This window comes from Apostichopus japonicus, chromosome 22 (assembly GCF_037975245.1).
Source record: "Apostichopus japonicus isolate 1M-3 chromosome 22, ASM3797524v1, whole genome shotgun sequence".
Taxonomy (NCBI): domain Eukaryota; kingdom Metazoa; phylum Echinodermata; class Holothuroidea; order Aspidochirotida; family Stichopodidae; genus Apostichopus; species Apostichopus japonicus.
The window spans coordinates 18,410,076-18,429,016 of NC_092582.1; the positions used below are offsets into that span (position 1 = coordinate 18,410,076).

Sequence of the window (18,941 nt, forward strand, 5' to 3'; positions counted from 1 at the left end):
GCAGCAGACTGTGAGAGAGGAGTAAAACCTAATGGTATAACAATTACCTGGACCAGCTGCCTATTCCACAAATCACACATACTCCCTGTTTTCTGTTCTCTTGGATATGAAAATCCTTGTAGGTCATTTCCAAGTAACTGAATAATATCGTTCATGCTAAATGTAAGCAGAGGCCTTTGGAAAGCTGTAGAGGATGGAATAGAAATTATTAATTTAAATTAATAATTTCTCACTCCTACCGTTCTTTAGGTGAAAAATGTATGAATCATATATCAAGTTGGCACCATTGGCTTGGTAATTTTGACAATCAAATGCAAACAGCTGCTTTAATGCACATATCAATTAGTGAGGCCAATGTCTGAACTGTGTAACAAATTAGCTAATTATGACCCCTCCTTCCCTATACCCATAACAACACTTTAATCCCCACCATAGCTTCGTCCTCGTTCTTCTTCCCTTCATCTCCCTATCTAACTTCCACTCCACTGTACCCGCATTACTCTCCAACATTACCCTTTAACAACAATACCCCTCCATGACATGCAGAGGGTTGCAAAGATCGGGTGAGTGGGGATTCCAGGTTCTCCTTGGCTGATGTAGGAACAAAGGTTTATGGAAGGACCAGAGGCGAATCAAGGAATTTAAAAAGAAACCATGGGGTCTTTGAAGTCCATCCCCATGTATGGCCTTTAAAGGTTCTCTCCATGAAACCTCCTTGGGCCATCCCCACCCCTCAGAATCCATACACACCCTCTGTATGCCTCAACTTCTTCCTGATCCAACGGTCGTATGGCAATTGCGCGAGCGTTTGGCTGAAAGTGTTCTAGTAAAATAGCAACGTCTTTTGTTTTATCGGCCAATTAAATTTCCAGAAGGCAGACGTCGACGACCGCTGCAAACTTAAACGAGGTAAACAACACAGCTCTCCCTCTGTCGTACAGTACCCGTACTTGTTGCAGAGTCCTACTGGGAAAGCCGGTATTTTGAGAATTTCCAATTGTCGAGGTTACAAAGTGATTTGGTAAGAGGCGATGCATTCATCAGATGTACCGTTTGTTTTCTTGTTATTTTTTAAGCAACTGCAATGTTAAGTTGCATTAATTACATCGCCTGTAATCTTCGAGCCCCATACCACTGCAAGTGTTATACACAACGTTAGGCCATCATTTGTTCCCAATGAGCGACAATGTTTTAAATTCGTGGCCTAAATATTAAAGCCTAAGTACCATTGAGGACCCAGCCAACAGTAGGGAATTGATCATGCAAAGTACTGCACTAGCAAAGTTTGATATAGATGTATTTCATAAAGGACAGAATGCCCACACACTAACAGAAGCAGATTTGAAACCCCAATCCTTGTGATGATTGTGGATGAACGTGCTTAAATAACCACAACGTTTGCCACACCTGAAATTATCTATACAAGAAAAGGGCAGGACACTGGATGAGCCTAAGTTACTTCGGGCCAACCTTAGTGAGCTGGAATTTCAGGTTCCATGTATAGATGAGAGGTTTGAACAATCTAACCGATCACATCCTACATTTGGTCAAATTTTGTTGACCACATTAACAAAAGTACAGTAATGACTGCCAAATCAGTTTTGCTCTGGCTGATTAGGGCAGAGTTGACCAGTAATATTTGTTCAATCTAGTAACCTAACGTTGCCTTTGGCGTATTATAGTTTACAGGTACTCGCAAAATGGCAGACGTACTTTTCTTTTATCTATCATTATTGTGTGGCAAACTTTGGGAGGGTCTGTGCTAAAGTTGCCAAAGCTCTGAAAACCAAATCTGCCCTAATATTTGACCAAAGCAACTTATCCAGAATTAATGCTTGGATAAACTTCATACTTGGTATGTGGATGCACCTAAAATTTAGTACAAGAATTTTGTGCATAGAACTTAACTCTAAATGTCCACATATATAATGCTGTAAGGACTCACAAAAACTTTTGGCCTTTTGGTTTAATTCTTAGTAGTGCTTCAACTTGGCCTTTCTCCAAAGAAAGAATATACAAGACAAAATAATTGACATGAATCATGCATGTAACTTTGTTGATAGTTGACACTGGTTCCAGTGATGGGAATAGCAGCGGGAATATCATTATCCTCAAGTTTGCGTGTACTGTCTGGGTCGGTATTTTAATAAGGTATTATTTTTATCGGGTATTCAAGGTCGTTTCGGATATACCTGGTATTTTGTGTATATACATTGATGACAGATTTCAATACCGTTGGTATGGGTAATGAAATTACCAAACGGTATATACCGGTAATATCGGTTTACCGACACATCCTAGCTCCGACCTAACCGCTTCATTCTTGTGATTTGCTGTACATAAAGAGCACTTAAAACACCAGTCCTATATAGATCATATCATCTTTGTGTTTACTGAGCAACATGATGTTACACGTTCAGAGCAAATCTTCAATAGGCAAAGGACAAGTTGTTACATCAACTTCAGATAGCTTTGTAACTTAACTCCCCCAAATATGTCAACTGATAATTTGGTACCATCCCCAAAGCTATTGTTCTATTCATCAAACCTACACATCTCTCCTACCGTTAACATATCGGTCATTGTTATTTTGCTACAATGTTTGGACAACCAAATCTGCTTTATGAACAACCTTAATGTAACACCTGGTTGTTTGAGGAACAATCAGAAATATCCTTGAAGATTGGCCCTGAAGTTGGACCACATTCTAGTTGAAATGGCACCATTACTTTCCCCACTTCTATTGTTGCCATGAATTTGCTTGCAGCAACTCTGCTTTGGAATAGCTGTTTTGCAACTTGATCTGACTCTTATGATTAAAGGCATTGAAGACTCGCGCATAAAGAAACGTCTCATGCCGGTAATCTGACCTAGTTTCGAATGAGGTGTAACAGAAGTGTTAGACACCACAATTGATCCCAGAAAATACACACACAGCTTGCTACCGTTGGTAATTAAACACTACATACAGTCAATACATGCAGCTACGGTCAATATCCACAACACAGTGTACATAGCAGCGGGGGACATCTCAGGTCTAGATAAAAGATAAAAAGGTATCACTTTTCATGCATTTTGTAGCGACAAGAAAAAAACTTCACTTGCAAGCAACGGAAAGTTAGCTTTTTCAGATGGCGGCATGCGGTTTGGGCAAGTCTTCAACTACCAAAGTGACTTTGACATCACAGAATGACAGCTCCCAGACGAGCCTTCTAGACTAGTTTATCTCCCAAAACTGATCAAAACTTTGACCGTTATCATTAATATGAAAGCTAGAAGCGTACATGTTACTGTAACATTGGATCCCTTAAATCAGTTAGAACCAGTTTCAGAGCATGCATTATGCCAGGACTACACATGATATAAATATCAAGCCCTTGTTAATGACATTGCAATTATTAGTTATCAGCTTCAACATCTGTTATCAAATAAAAGGAATGTACAGAATGCAAAGAAAGAATTAACAGGGAAACAGATCACACAGAATGCATGCTTCATTACTCTATATGAATAAAGTATCTACCAGCATGTATTAAAATCCTTGTATGCAGGGTAGTAAATTGCTGTGCAAAGATGCATATACACCAGTTTTTGTGTACCTATATTATAACTATTTGTTTTGTACTTTTGTGTACTATAGAATTAGCACAGATTCTTGTCAATTGATTGCCAAGCTATAGCTTGAATCTTGACTGTTTAGCTGCAGTAATCTACACAGTACTGGTACTTTAACTATTACAATTGCAATAGGTACTGCTAAAGTTTGATATACCTTCTAGGCTTCTATAGGGGAAACAGAATTGTCCAAGCATGGAAGTAATTTTTCAGTGGGTCAAAGGTCAAGTACATTTGAAGTCATAGTCTGTGGCCACTTTGAATGAAGTCAAGGTGACTTATTTAATTAATTCAAAGAAAAACTGATGGTACTCTGTTGTAGTAGTGTACATACCAGAACTCTTACATAATTTAGTATTGAATTCGAATTTTCTCTCATTGCAGATACAGATACCAGATTATGTAGCATGACGTTTAGGATGTAGCAAGTCGAGTGTACAAAGTTGGAGTAGGATACTTGGTGGCCATACAGTACTAAAGGATTGTGACCATTACAGCCAACACAGAACAATGTTGAAGCTAGGCAGGTGCGTGCATCTGTTAGCTAGATGTACAAACCAAACCAGCAGCTTCGCTCGCACTTTAGCATCCGGTGGCACGGACATCACAAAGCCATTCAGGCAAATCAGAGATGGGTTATCTTGGACAATTCCAAAGGACCTCCAGAACTCGGATAGACCACCAGGGGAAGTGGATGTTCTCATCATCGGTGGTGGAGCAATGGGGAGTAGTATTGCATACTTTCTGAAGGCTGCGAGGAAGGCTGGCGTCAGTGTTGCAGTCGTCGAGAGAGATAGTGGGGTATGGAAAACCAAAAATTCTCCGTTCTTTCTTGTAGCTTGATCTTTTAATCTAAACTATTATGTGGAAGTTTAATTTTGTATGAAGACTGTTTTTATGTATCCCCCCCCCCCCAACCCCTTCTCTCTTGATAAATGTGAAGATTGTACTCTATATTTCTCTTCTTTTTTTCTCTTTCTTTTGCATTCATATCTGTTGTCATGGTTATCAGTGATAGATCCTCTATTGTTCATATTTTGAGTGAGCAAAATAGCATCTCCCCAGAAGCGGTCATATCCCAATCTAAGACTCGACCGTGTGTGTGTGTGCATGTGTTCGTAATGTTACAGCATATATTGTAAACTTGATTCTTTCATTGTGTGTGACTGTATGCAAAAATGTGCTGATGATCATTGCCACTGCTAGAAGTAAGGACTGTATATGACAGGGCCTAGCTCTGTTGATTTATCGCATCGTTAGAGATCCCCATTAATCAGAAGTGTGTGATTGCATCCTTGCTGTTGTTTAACGGATTTGCCATATAAATGCAAATACCTTTTTTTTAATTTATTTCAGTACTCCATGTCTTCAACTGTTCTTTCAGTTGGTAGTATCAGACAACAGTTTTCAACACCAGAGAATATTTACATGTCCATGTATAGCGCACAGTTCATCAAAAATGTGCAGGTAGGTCGATTAACAGTGTGCAGCCAACAGACCAAACAGTCCTGAAAAAGTGAAACAACTTTGTAGAATAGAATGATACTTTGTACGTACATGTCATTGTGATGGTTTTGTTGCTCCGGCTTCATTTCATTCATTAGGAAGTACAATTTGTGACAGCTTCAATGTCCCCATTAGACTGTGGATAACTGAAGACATTTTCTGTGCAATTAAAGCACATTTCAGTAAAATACTGTGAAAGTGTAAAGGAGTTTTATGTGTTAAGTACAATGGGTATATAGTCAAGCCTAAGGTAAATACTAAATACTATGTACAGTAGTATCTCTAACTGTGCTGACACATTGTTTCGAATACAATTTATTTTATTCAATCCAAGTTTCTCTTGTTGAACAGGTTAACAGGGACACTGAAACTGTCAGCTCGTAATGAGATGATTCTGTATGTTGCGAACAAATTTCCAAGACATTTGGACATACATAATCAACGTCTTTGACATGACCCGCCGAGCCATTTGATGATTTCATATGGCATGATCCATTTATGACATGGTGCATGTGACGATCATACATACATGTATTAAATTTATTGTTTAGACAAAAAAAAAGAGTACTCCAAAATTCTCTGAAATTATGTAGTTTTTTAATCTACCTTAATTTCTGTTAATTTGAACTTACTAATTTACTGTTGTTTTTGCTCTTTATTAATAATTTGAAATGAACAGATAGTGCAGTAAACATGCAACAAGGATGTTAGTACATTGCATTATGTTTGAATATGTGGAGAAATAGCTATATACATACTAAATATAATATCCAGACCATATTGCAGTCTTTTGCACATGAAACCTTAAAATTTCACAGACATGAAAAGAATCTAATTTAGATAGCAATCACTGGATACCCAACACCTCTTGGCAGGGCCAGGGGACCATGCTACCCTCCCCCATTTATTTTCAAAACAATTATTCCAAAGGAGTGGTGTCACCATTGCCAACAATTTTAACACCACTGAACATTGGTCTGAATTCTTCCCCCTCCCCACATCCCTATATCTAAAACCTGTGTGGGTGTGCCTGCATTTGGTTACCAATCAATATCTGTAGTATTTGCTCCCATCCCTATCTAAAACCTGTGTCTTTGTGCCTGCATTTGGTTACCAATCAATATCTGTAGTATTTGCTCCCATCCCTATCTAAAACCTGTGTGGGTGTGCCTGCATTTGGTTACCAACCTGTGTCGGTGTGCCTGCATTTGGTTACCAATCAATATCTGTAGTATTTGCTCCCATCCCTATCTAAAACCTGTGTCAGTGTGCCTGCATTTGGTTACCAATCAATATCTCTAGTATTTGCTCCCATCCCTATCTAAAACCTGTGTGGGTGTGCCTGCATTTGGTTACCAACCTGTGTCTTTGTGCCTGCATTTGGTTACCAATCAATATCTGTAGTATTTGCTCCCATCACTATCTAAAACCTGTGTGGGTGTGCCTGCATTTGGTTACCAATCAATATCTGTAGTATTTGCTCCCATCCCTATCTAAAACCTGTGTGGGTGTGCCTGCATTTGGTTACCAATCAATATCTGTAGTAATTGCCCCCATCCCTATCTAAAACCTGTGTGGGTGTGCCTGCATTTGGTTACCAACCTGTGTCGGTGTGCCTGCATTTGGTTACCAATCAATATCTGTAGTATTTGCTCCCATCCCTATCTAAAACCTGTGTGGGTGTGCCTGCATTTGGTTACCAATCAATATCTGTAGTATTTGCTCCCATCCGTATCTAAAACCTGTGTGGGTGTGCCTGCATTTGTTTACTAATCAATATCTGTAGTATTTGCTCCCATCCCTATCTAAAACCTGTGTGGGTGTGCCTGCATTTGTTTACTAATCAATATCTGTAGTATTTGCCCCCATCCCTATCTAAAACCTGTGTGGGTGTGCCTGCATTTGGTTACCAATCAATATCTGTAGTAATTGCCCCCATCCCTATCTAAAACCTGTGTCTTTGTGCCTGCATTTGGTTACCAATCAATATCTGTAGTATTTGCCCCTATCCCTATCTAAAACCTGTGTGGGTGTGCCTGCATTTGGTTACCAATCAATATCTGTAGTAATTGCCCCCATCCCTATATCTAAAACCTGTGTGGGTGTGCCTGCATTTGGTTACCAATCAATATCTGTAGTATTTGCTCCCATCCCTATCTAAAACCTGTGTGGATGTGCCTGCATTTGGTTACCAATCAATATCTGTAGTATTTGCTCCCATCCCTATCTAAAACCTGAGTCGGTGTGCCTGGATTTGGTTACCAATCAATATCTGTAGTATTTGCTCCCATTCCTATCTAAAACCTGAGTCGATGTGCCTGCATTTGGTTACCAATCAATATCTGTAGTATTTGCTCCCATCCCTATCTAAAACCTGTGTGGGTGTGCCTGCATTTGGTTACCAATCAATATCTGTAGTAATTGCCCCCATCCCTATCTAAAACCTGTGTCGGTGTGCCTGCATTTGGTTACCAATCAATATCTGTAGTATTTGCTCCCATCCCTATCTAAAACCTGTGTGGGTGTGCCTGCATTTGGTTACCAATAAATATCTGTAGTATTTGCTCCCATCCCTATCTAAAACCTGAGTCGGTGTGCCTGCATTTGGTTACCAATCAATATCTGTAGTATTTGCTCCCATCCCTATCTAAAGCCTGTGTGGGTGTGCCTGCATTTGGTTACCAATCAATATCTGTAGTAATTGCCCCCATCCCTATATCTAAAACCTGTGTGGGTGTGCCTGCATTTGGTTACCAATCAATATCTGTAGTATTTGCTCCCATCCCTATCTAAAACCTGTGTGGATGTGCCTGCATTTGGTTACCAATCAATATCTGTAGTATTTGCTCCCATCCCTATCTAAAACCTGAGTCGGTGTGCCTGCATTTGGTTACCAATCAATATCTGTAGTATTTGCTCCCATCCCTATCTAAAACCTGAGTTGATGTGCCTGCATTTGGTTACCAATCATATCTGTAGTATTTGCCCCCATCCCTATCTAAAACCTGTGTGGGTGTGCCTGCATTTGGTTACCAATCAATATCTGTAGTATTTGCTCCCATCCCTATCTTAAACCTGTGTGGGTTGCCTGCATTTGGTTACCAATCAATATCTGTAGTATTTGCTCCCATCCGTATCTAAAACCTGTGTGGGTGTGCCTGCATTTGGTAACCAACCTGTGTGGGTGTGCCTGCATTTGGTTACCAATCAATATCTGTAGTATTTGCTCCCATCCCTATCTAAAACCTGTGTGGGTGTGCCTGCATTTGGTTACCAATCAATATCTGTAGTATTTGCTCCCATCCCTATCTAAAACCTGTGTGGGTGTGCCTGCATTTGGTTACCAATCAATATCTGTAGTATTTGCTCCCATCCCTATCTAAAACCTGTGTCGGTGTGCCTCCATTTGGTTACCAATTAATATATGCAGTATTTGCTCCCATCCCTATCTAAAACCTGTGTGGGTGTGCCTGCATTTGGTTACCAATCAATATCTGTAGTATTTGCTCCCATCACTATCTAAAACCTGTGTCTGTGTGCCTGCATTTGGTTACCAATCAATATCTGTAGTATTTGCTCCCATCCCTTTCTAAAACCTGTGTGGGTGTGCCTGCATTTGGTTACCAATCAATATCTCTAGTATTTGCTCCCATCACTATTTAAAACCTGTGTCTGTGCGCCTGCATTTGGTTACCAATCAATATATGTAGTATTTGGCCCCATCCCTATCTAAAACCTGTGTCGGTGTGCCTGCATTTGGTTACCAATCAATATCTGTAGTATTTGCTCCCATCCCTATCTAAAACCTGTGTCGGTGTGCCTGCATTTGGTTACCAATCAATATATGTAGTAATTGGCCCCATCCCTATCTAAAACCTGTGTGGGTGTGCCTGCATTTGGTTACCAATCAATATCTGTAGTATTTGCTCCCATCCCTATCTAAAACCTGTGTGGGTGTGCCTGCATTTGGTTACCAATCAATATCTGTAGTAATTGCCCCCATCCCTATCTAAAACCTGTGTCTGTGTGCCTGCATTTGGTTACCAACCTGTGTCGGTGTGCCTGCATTTGGTTACCAATCAATATCTGTAGTATTTGCTCCCATCCCTATCTAAAACCTGTGTGGGTGTGCCTGCATTTGGTTACCAATCAATATCTGTAGTATTTGCTCCCATCCGTATCTAAAACCTGTGTGGGTGTGCCTGCATTTGTTTACTAATCAATATCTGTAGTATTTGCTCCCATCCCTATCTAAAACCTGTGTGGGTGTGCCTGCATTTGTTTACTAATCAATATCTGTAGTATTTGCCCCCATCCCTATCTAAAACCTGTGTGGGTGTGCCTGCATTTGGTTACCAATCAATATCTGTAGTAATTGCCCCCATCCCTATCTAAAACCTGTGTCTTTGTGCCTGCATTTGGTTACCAATCAATATCTGTAGTATTTGCCCCTATCCCTATCTAAAACCTGAGTCGATGTGCCTGCATTTGGTTACCAATCAATATCTGTAGTATTTGCTCCCATCCCTATCTAAAACCTGTGTGGGTGTGCCTGCATTTGGTTACCAATCAATATCTGTAGTAATTGCCCCCATCCCTATCTAAAACCTGTGTCGGTGTGCCTGCATTTGGTTACCAATCAATATCTGTAGTATTTGCTCCCATCCCTATCTAAAACCTGTGTGGGTGTGCCTGCATTTGGTTACCAATAAATATCTGTAGTATTTGCTCCCATCCCTATCTAAAACCTGAGTCGGTGTGCCTGCATTTGGTTACCAATCAATATCTGTAGTATTTGCTCCCATCCCTATCTAAAACCTGTGTGGGTGTGCCTGCATTTGGTTACCAATCAATATCTGTAGTAATTGCCCCCATCCCTATATCTAAAACCTGTGTGGGTGTGCCTGCATTTGGTTACCAATCAATATCTGTAGTATTTGCTCCCATCCCTATCTAAAACCTGTGTGGATGTGCCTGCATTTGGTTACCAATCAATATCTGTAGTATTTGCTCCCATCCCTATCTAAAACCTGAGTCGGTGTGCCTGCATTTGGTTACCAATCAATATCTGTAGTATTTGCTCCCATTCCTATCTAAAACCTGAGTCGATGTGCCTGCATTTGGTTACCAATCAATATCTGTAGTATTTGCTCCCATCCCTATCTAAAACCTGAGTTGATGTGCCTGCATTTGGTTACCAATCATATCTGTAGTATTTGCCCCCATCCCTATCTAAAACCTGTGTGGGTGTGCCTGCATTTGGTTACCAATCAATATCTGTAGTATTTGCTCCCATCCCTATCTTAAACCTGTGTGGGTTGCCTGCATTTGGTTACCAATCAATATCTGTAGTATTTGCTCCCATCCGTATCTAAAACCTGTGTGGGTGTGCCTGCATTTGGTAACCAACCTGTGTGGGTGTGCCTGCATTTGGTTACCAATCAATATCTGTAGTATTTGCTCCCATCCCTATCTAAAACCTGTGTGGGTGTGCCTGCATTTGGTTACCAATCAATATCTGTAGTATTTGCTCCCATCCCTATCTAAAAGCTGTGTGGGTGTGCCTGCATTTGGTTACCAATCAATATCTGTAGTATTTGCTCCCATCCCTATCTAAAACCTGTGTCGGTGTGCCTGCATTTGGTTACCAATTAATATATGCAGTATTTGCTCCCATCCCTATCTAAAACCTGTGTGGGTGTGCCTGCATTTGGTTACCAATCAATATCTGTAGTATTTGCTCCCATCACTATCTAAAACCTGTGTCTGTGTGCCTGCATTTGGTTACCAATCAATATCTGTAGTATTTGCTCCCATCCCTTTCTAAAACCTGTGTGGGTGTGCCTGCATTTGGTTACCAATCAATATCTCTAGTATTTGCTCCCATCACTATTTAAAACCTGTGTCTGTGCGCCTGCATTTGGTTACCAATCAATATATGTAGTATTTGGCCCCATCCCTATCTAAAACCTGTGTCTGTGTGCCTGCATTTGGTTACCAATCAATATCTGTAGTATTTGCTCCCATCCCTATCTAAAACCTGTGTCGGTGTGCCTGCATTTGGTTACCAATCAATATATGTAGTAATTGGCCCCATCCCTATCTAAAACCTGTGTCTGTGCGCCTGCATTTGGTTACCAGTCAATATCTGTAGTAATTGCCCCCATCCCTATCTAAAACCTGTGTCGGTGTGCCTGCATTTGGTTACCAATCAATATCTGTAGTATTTGCCCCCGTCACTATCTAAAACCTGTGTCGGTGTGCCTGCATTTGGTTACCAATCAATATATGTAATTGGCCCCATCCCTATCTAAAACCTGTGTCTGTGCGCCTGCATTTGGTTACCAATCAATATCTGTAGTAATTGCCCCCATCACTATCTAAAACCTGTGTGGGTTGCCTGCATTTGGTTACCAATCAATATCTGTAGTATTTGTTCCCATCACTATCTAAAACCTGTGTCGGTGTGCCTGCATTTGGTTGCCAATCAATATCTGTAGTATTTGCCTAATTGTCACTGAAGTGTTTCTTTATGTAACAGATCAGAGTTAAATGTTTCTTTTGAAATCCATTCTCATCCAGCCCATTCAATTGTTGTTTACATTTCTCCATGTAGGAACATTTACAAGTGGAAGGATCTGACCCACCAGATCTTCAGTTCAATGACCAAGGATATCTGTTCCTCGCAACAAAGGACAAGGAACACATCTTGCATGAGAACCATATTATTCAAAAGTAAGCAAACTCTCAAATGTTCCAAAAGTTGTCGACATTTTATATATCCTGGTGTGCTGATGTATCAGCTAAGGGGGTGAATAGATTAATTGGTAATTAATGCAACTAGTTTGTGTTCGAGTGGTCGTTCCATGCTTGCCAATAATTTCTTGGATATTTCAAAATCTGAACAGTATTCTGTTCATTGAATTGAATTTATAGTCCACAATCGGAAATTCGGCTTACACAGGTCGCAAATGGGAAAAAAATAAAATAAAAAAAGCAATAGTATAAGTATCAATAGACTGCGATACACATACAGTAATACAAACATATTTACAGCAAGTCCTACAAATAAGAAACTTATCTTCTCACTTGTGAATTAAATATATGGATAGAATTAGGCACAAACGAGTATCTGTAGGCGGGTCTTAAGTGTAGGTGGTGGGCATGAACGCAGTCCAGAGCGGTTGTAAATGTAGTGTTCAAACAAAGGGTGTGTTGGGTCTTGCATGATTTGTTTCACTTTATTGCAGCTCCTTTCATAATGTGTTTATAAAATGTCATAGGATATAATAACACTTTGGAATAATTATAATGAAGTAATATCCACTAAGTTGTCCGAATAGTTGGACCTTCAAAAATTATTCTTTCAAAATGCAAGAAATTTTGCATATGTAGGGCTTGTTCTTTGCCAAGTTTCTCGGACTGATTTTAGCTTTTCTCCTTAGAAATTACAATTGAAGTTTTTTTTTTTTGTTATTATGAAGTTTGCAGTGGTTCTTGGACAAATGAAAGAAACTATTACTTCATTTAATTCGCCCTTGCGTATCCTCAAGGCCGGTTCATACTCCAAAAATATCCTGGGCGATAGATGTAAAACAAACCATACATGGTAGAAACTAGAAATGTCTTTTAGTTTTACGTTTGCATAGCCAAGAGTTGAAGTCTGTTTAACTTTTATTGCACATAGGGTGCTATAAATGTCTCTGATTGGCTGCTTGGAAGTTGAAAGAACAAGAAGCCGAACTCCCAGCGTGACATGGACAACATCCATCTGCGACCAATTTACAGAGTGATGGTAACAACTATGCATGTGTTTCCCGGTACCTTGCAACCAGGCCTGACACAATTCATCGGAATGACTTCCGCTGCTACATGTGTGTGGTGCAAACTCGTGGAATAAAAATATATATGCCATAGATGTGGATATCACTCAATTTGATAGTAAAATAGTACGGGATTGCTATATTGGTTATACTTAGAGCCATAACATGCTTTACTGGAGTATGAACTGGAGATTAGACCAGGAACATGTTGAAGGATTTCCAGCATGAAAACCTAGGGATCATTACAAGCGATATTTTCCTTTTGAAAGGGGATTCCCATGGGAGAATAATTTCCAAAAGTCATTATTTTATAGTAGAATTTTCTTCTTAAATCTTTCTCAGAAATTGTGGTGCTAAGGTAGAGCTTATGACACAGAATCAGCTGAAAAAGAGGTTTCCATGGATGAATACAGACAATGTTACGCTTGGATCATATGGTTTGTTATTATTATTATCCTGTTTACCTCTCTTAATTATTGTAAAATATGTCAACCTCCCACAGTAAATAGCATAATATGAATGAAAAATATTATTTGATGGCTATGGTACATATCGTCTTAAAACTGTAAACGACTTTAAATATAGAACTTCTAAGCAAAGATATTCTTTGAACTTTGATAATCGAGGTGAAAGGTGATATACATTCTTGCCCCTAGAAAGTATCGTAATCATCACATACTTGATTCTAAATAGATAGCATCAGTACCTTTTTGATCGGTAACACAACTGAGCAGATTGTATAGAAATATGTAATCAGTTTAAGTTGAGAGACATTTTATTGCTGGTCATAAAGATTGGTATAGGCAGACCACAAGATTAAACAATCCTTACAATTATCAGGGTACGTGGATGGAACATGAACCATATCTAATATTACTGTATGACGATAGGTAAAAGTTAGAGGGCCTGACGTTTCAATTCCTAGCAGGAGCTTCTTCAGAGAAAAGACAAACAAAGTACACGTTTCCGTTTCAGTTAGACTCTGAAGAAGTTCTTGCTAGGATCGAAACATCAGGCCCTCTATCCTTTACGTATGTATCTACACATGCTTTTTGCCGTAGATGAGTCCTTTTTTTCCCTCTCGCTTTGAGTACTATATGACATAAGAAAACATTTGTAATGTGCCTGCATGGTACGATGAAACATTTCCCCCCCCCCCCATCAAAAAAGAAAAAAAATTCTTACCATAATTTGAAAATATTCTCTTCAAAACCTCAATGCCTATTTGTATATATGTATGTATGTATATAGATATAAAAATAAAATTTCCTTCATTAAGTAAAACGGTTGAATAAACTTTCTTTCTTTCATTTCAGGCTTGGAGAATGAAGGTTGGCTCGATCCGTGGTCTTTGTTGAAATCGTTCAAAGAGAAAGCCATTGATCTCGGTGCGAAGTACTACAATGCTGAAGTAACAGGGTTTAATGTTGTTGATGATGACGCCAAACCTATTGATCCAACACAATTTGCACCTAATGGTAGAAGATTAAACAGTGTCATGGTAAGTACTTTGTACAGATGCGGTAAGTAGGGGGTGGGAGGACGGGTTTTTGTTTGTTTGACATTTAGACTAGTAACTTATTTCCAAATTGACAAGTTGATTAGGTAATATTACGATGGGAGGTTGGGTCGTATTCAAGTCATTTGTTTGATAACGGTCAAATAGTTTCAAAAAGTTGTTCCAAATTCCTCACCAACTTGGACAGTTGTGGTATTACTGAATTTCTAAAGATACTCAAAACTGGGTGAGCAAATCATTGTTGAAAAAGGGTTTTCCACTGCATCTTCTTGAAAATGTTCTGAATCTTTAGACAAGAACCCACATCCTAATAATAGCATTTCCATATTTTGTGATATTTTGTTGAATGCATCTGGCAACAGGAGTATGTATGATGTCATAAGGGCAATTCAGCTGGAAAATGTCTCTGTTTTTTCTTGATAATTTGTCGATCATCTAGCCACAGAAGGAAAGAATATTTCTACGAAATAGATGAATTTCGAGGAAATTCTACATACAAAGAGAAGCTTTTGAAGATTATGTGCCCAGATGACATCACAGAACCCCGTACTGTGATCCAACTTTCTGGAGTAGTCATCCTAGGTTTAGCCAGTCAAAGTAGGTTACATGCAGTCAACCCTATCTTGAGTTACGTACAAGCCTTACAAGGTATTGAGACGGTGTTTTCAACTAGCGGTGTGGAATATTTTTCTCTTTCAATACAAATTTTGCATTGTTTGTCACCAGAAAATCCTTTCAATTGGTTACCATTTCATTCTGATTTGAAGGTATCCATGATAAATAGTCCCGAGGTCGTCGAAGTCAAATCATCCTACGTTGTACTGACTGCTGGAGCCTGGTCCGGTCAGCTGGGTAAGCTTCTCGGCATCGGTACGGGACCAAAGGAAGAGAACCTTCACATGCCGATACCGGTAGAACCTCGTAAGAGATACGTCTACTTCTTTCACTGCCCCGAAGGACCTGGACTAGAGTGTCCACTACTCATAGATCCCTCCGGTTCGTATGTCAGAAGGGAAGGATTTGGAGGCAATTATCTGTGTGGGAAGTCGCCAAATGTAAGTATTTTCTGAGTTTTTTGTGAGTAGTTTAAGTCAGCGATATCTGTATACAGCCTCCTGAAGGCTTGAATCTGCAGGCACACAATCTTAACTAATAATAATAAATACCATAATAAATACCATATATTAAAGTGCTGCTATCATGAAATAAAACATGCTCAAGAGCACTGTACAAAAGAACCAATACCTGGAATATAAAATTATCAATCAATCAACCAACCAATCAATCTATTGCTATACCCATTCATTAGAAATGTTATTGACGATCAACCTGCTGTGATATTAGGTCTTCCAATGTGAGGGATTCCTTTTTTCGGTACTTTATCCATAGCATTTCGTCTTTAATGTATTCGATTGTCTTGAAGGAATGCGATGAGCCCAGCTGTGAGGATCTGAATGTGAACTACGACTTCTTTGATACAGAGATTTGGCCAAACTTAGCCCACCGGATTCCAGTGATGGAGAAACTGAAGGTTTTGTTTTAAAAAAAATTTGATCGCGAAGAGATAATGAATATTTGCACATTTACTGAAACTGTCTGATTGCTTCAAACATGCTGTTTGAAAAGGGTGACCCCAAGAAACAAATGTTGGTATTCAGAATGACACAAAAAGTATAAGTTTTAAAGGAGACACTTGTGTCTTACATTGTCTTAACTTTAACAGAATGTCTAAATGATGAGCATCTCTCCTCCAAGATGAAAGGAAAGAATCTTAAAGGCATTGAAGACTCGCCCCAAACTGAGTGCGGCCATCTGAAAAAGTTAACTTTCTGTTGCTTGCAAGTGACGTTTTGTTCGCGTAGCTACAAAATGCAGACAGTAATGAAATGTGATACCAAATTGTTATCTTTAGCTGGACCTGAGATGTCCATCGCTGTATCGTTTCTACACTGTGCTGTGGGTATTGACCGCAGCTGTATGTACTGACTGTACACTATTGTCTAATTACAAACGGTAGCAAGCTGTGTGTGTATGTTCTGGGATCAATGGTGGTGTCTAACACTTCTGTTACACCTCATTCGAAAGTAGGTCAGATTACCAGCATCAGAGGTTTCTTTTTGCGCGAATCTTTAATCTGTTTGGTACTTATCAACTGATGAAAGTCACAAGAATGGGTCTACTAGTTTGTTTATTGTTTGATGATGTACTGCCATTGTTTTCTGTTCATATTTTCATTGAGGAAAAGAAAAGTTCTCTGAGATTACATATTAATCAATTCCATGACCTTTGACATAAATGTTCGAAATAGGATAATCATCAACATGTTGCTGTAATGCACAACAGAATGAAACATCAGGGTGTGTACCAATTGCAACTTGGTATTTATATGACATATCTCATCTCATAAGGGGGTTGGGTGGAGAGGGGGGTTGAACATTCTTGTCCTATATACAGTTTCCCAAATACACAGAAGGGAATTGGGCTATATAGGGATGGTCACCAACTAGTGGCTGGATAGCTGAGGTTGGTTTACTTGACATTTCCTGCTTGTTTGCCAAAATGTGAATTAGAAAACAATATCTAAGTATAAGTTTTGATAAAATAGTTACCTATCACCCCAAGAGACAAACCTGATTTTCCAATTATTATTATTATGACGCCGTTATTTTATATAGCGCATAATCCACAAGTTCTATGTGCTTTACAATTAACCCTGGTCATTGGTAACTTGTCACACCTTCACACCAAAGTGTGCGCAATTCAAACAATCTCTCCTGGGGCACAACAGTGCACCACAGCCACGTGTCCCCTGGGGGACTTCCCATAGGGTGCAACCACAAACCGGCGCACGCAACTATATTTACAAGTCACCTCGCAAGTCCCCATTTATACACCTGGGTGAAGAGAGGCAATGGAGATAAAGTGCCTTGCCCAAGGACACAACGCAATGATCTGGCCAGGGCTCGAACCTGTAATCCTTAGATCACAAGTCCACTGCCTTAACCACTTGACCACAACGCCCAATTCAGAATCTCCTTTTGCAGTATCTATTGTAATGTATGTGTGTGTGCCTTCTAAGACACATTTACATAACGTTTATATCTCTTGATAATCAAATGTCACTTCCTTGACAGGTCAAAAGTGCATGGGCTGGTTACTACGACTACAACTGCCTAGACCAGAATGCAATTATCGGTTCGCATCCCGCCTATGGAAACTTTTTGATGGCCACAGGATTCAGCGGTCATGGCATACAGCAATCTCCAGCAGTCGGAAAGCTCGTTAGTGAAAAGATATTAGCGGGAGAGTTTCAAACAATCGACGTGAGTAAGTTTGGATTTGAACGATGCATCACAGAGACCCCTGTGCTGGAACGATGTGTCATATAACTGGACCGAATGAGGTTGAGCTGACATATCATGAAATGCCTTATCAATTTTTGGTTCCTCTCTGAGAATAACAGTAAATGCTTTTACAATGGTTATGACTTTAAAGTCAAGTTAAAGGTCTAAAATCTTTGTTGTTGTTGATGTGGAGGAAGGATACTACTGATGCATAACATTCAGATGTGAGTGCTATTAGTAACATTTATTGCCAAATGATTTGAACATTTGGAGCATTCCTTGACATTTTCCTAAACTTCAGGAGTAATGTTATTGATCCATCAAACCATAGGAACCTCTATTCTAGATCACATTACTGAGTGTTTGTCCCTGCTATCGTTTTAAGTGAACTCTGAAAGTCCACAAGTTAGACATTTGGAGCATTACTATGCATTTTCATAGACTTCAAGATTAATGTTCATGATTGAACAAAGTATAGCGCATCGCTAGATATTTATCACTTCCATTGGCTATTCTGAAGAGCAATAAATAACATAAAAAGTACTCAGGATTTAAAAACAGGGATCTTAAAGTTGGGTTAATCCATCATATAGACCCATGCTCAGTCGCATGTTCTATATTACAGAATGGACCAAATATAGCTGTGAAGTCTTATATTTATAGCAACCTTTATTGTACTGGTTTCATAAAGTTTAATAATTATGGGGAACAAGACATAATTTCATCTTTCACCATTTGAAGTGTTGCGTTCAGTAGTTTGCACAAATTCCAAACTTGCAGTTTTAAACCTTAAGTGTAGCTATACTGAATTTCACTTGTGAGGTGTACAATGTATGTTTTACTTATATGTTTTATTCTTCCTTGAAAAGTGCCATAGAATATCGTTTTAGTTAGTGCACTATATAAATGCCTTACATTATATATATATATATATATATATATATATATATATATATAATATATATAATATATATATGGTAGATAACAAGAACTCTATTTTATTCTTAGTTGGGGTCAAAGGTTGTAATGTTGATATCACGGGAGCCAGTATGATTGCTGTATCCAGTTTATTTAAGTTTCCCCAAAAGGGCTCTCTCTCACAGACTTAAAAAAACAGATCAGAGAATAAAATTA

The 18,941-nt window shown here is 39.2% G+C and overlaps 1 protein-coding gene across 2 annotated transcripts; it reads left to right on the forward strand.

Annotated features, from left to right (window-relative positions):
• The first annotated feature begins 862 nt into the window (after window positions 1-862).
• Window positions 863-18,512, forward strand: LOC139964296 (FAD-dependent oxidoreductase domain-containing protein 1-like). Of its 2 annotated transcripts, none has more exons than XM_071965787.1 (9): window positions 863-1,021; window positions 4,000-4,416; window positions 4,972-5,082; window positions 11,738-11,856; window positions 13,287-13,381; window positions 14,261-14,445; window positions 15,231-15,518; window positions 15,887-15,994; window positions 17,598-18,512. In XM_071965787.1, the coding sequence occupies exons 2-9, from the start codon at window positions 4,126-4,128 to the stop codon at window positions 17,850-17,852; spliced, it is 1,452 nt and encodes a 483-aa protein (XP_071821888.1). In that variant the 5' UTR covers window positions 863-1,021; window positions 4,000-4,125; the 3' UTR covers window positions 17,853-18,512. The 2 variants fall into 2 exon arrangements, with proteins under 2 accessions (XP_071821888.1, XP_071821889.1); XM_071965788.1 differs by lacking the exon at window positions 863-1,021 and adding an exon at window positions 3,730-3,750.
• The last annotated feature ends 429 nt before the right edge of the window (window positions 18,513-18,941 follow it).

Coding starts and splice junctions, on each gene's coding strand:
- LOC139964296 (XM_071965787.1), top strand. CDS start 4,126: ATGTTGAAGCTAGGCAGGTGCGTGCATCTGTTAGCTAGATGTACAAAC. Junction 13,382..14,260: donor TGTTACGCTTGGATCATATG/GTTTGTTATTAT, acceptor CTTTCATTTCAG/GCTTGGAGAATGAAGGTTGG. Junction 15,995..17,597: donor CAGTGATGGAGAAACTGAAG/GTTTTGTTTTAA, acceptor CTTCCTTGACAG/GTCAAAAGTGCATGGGCTGG.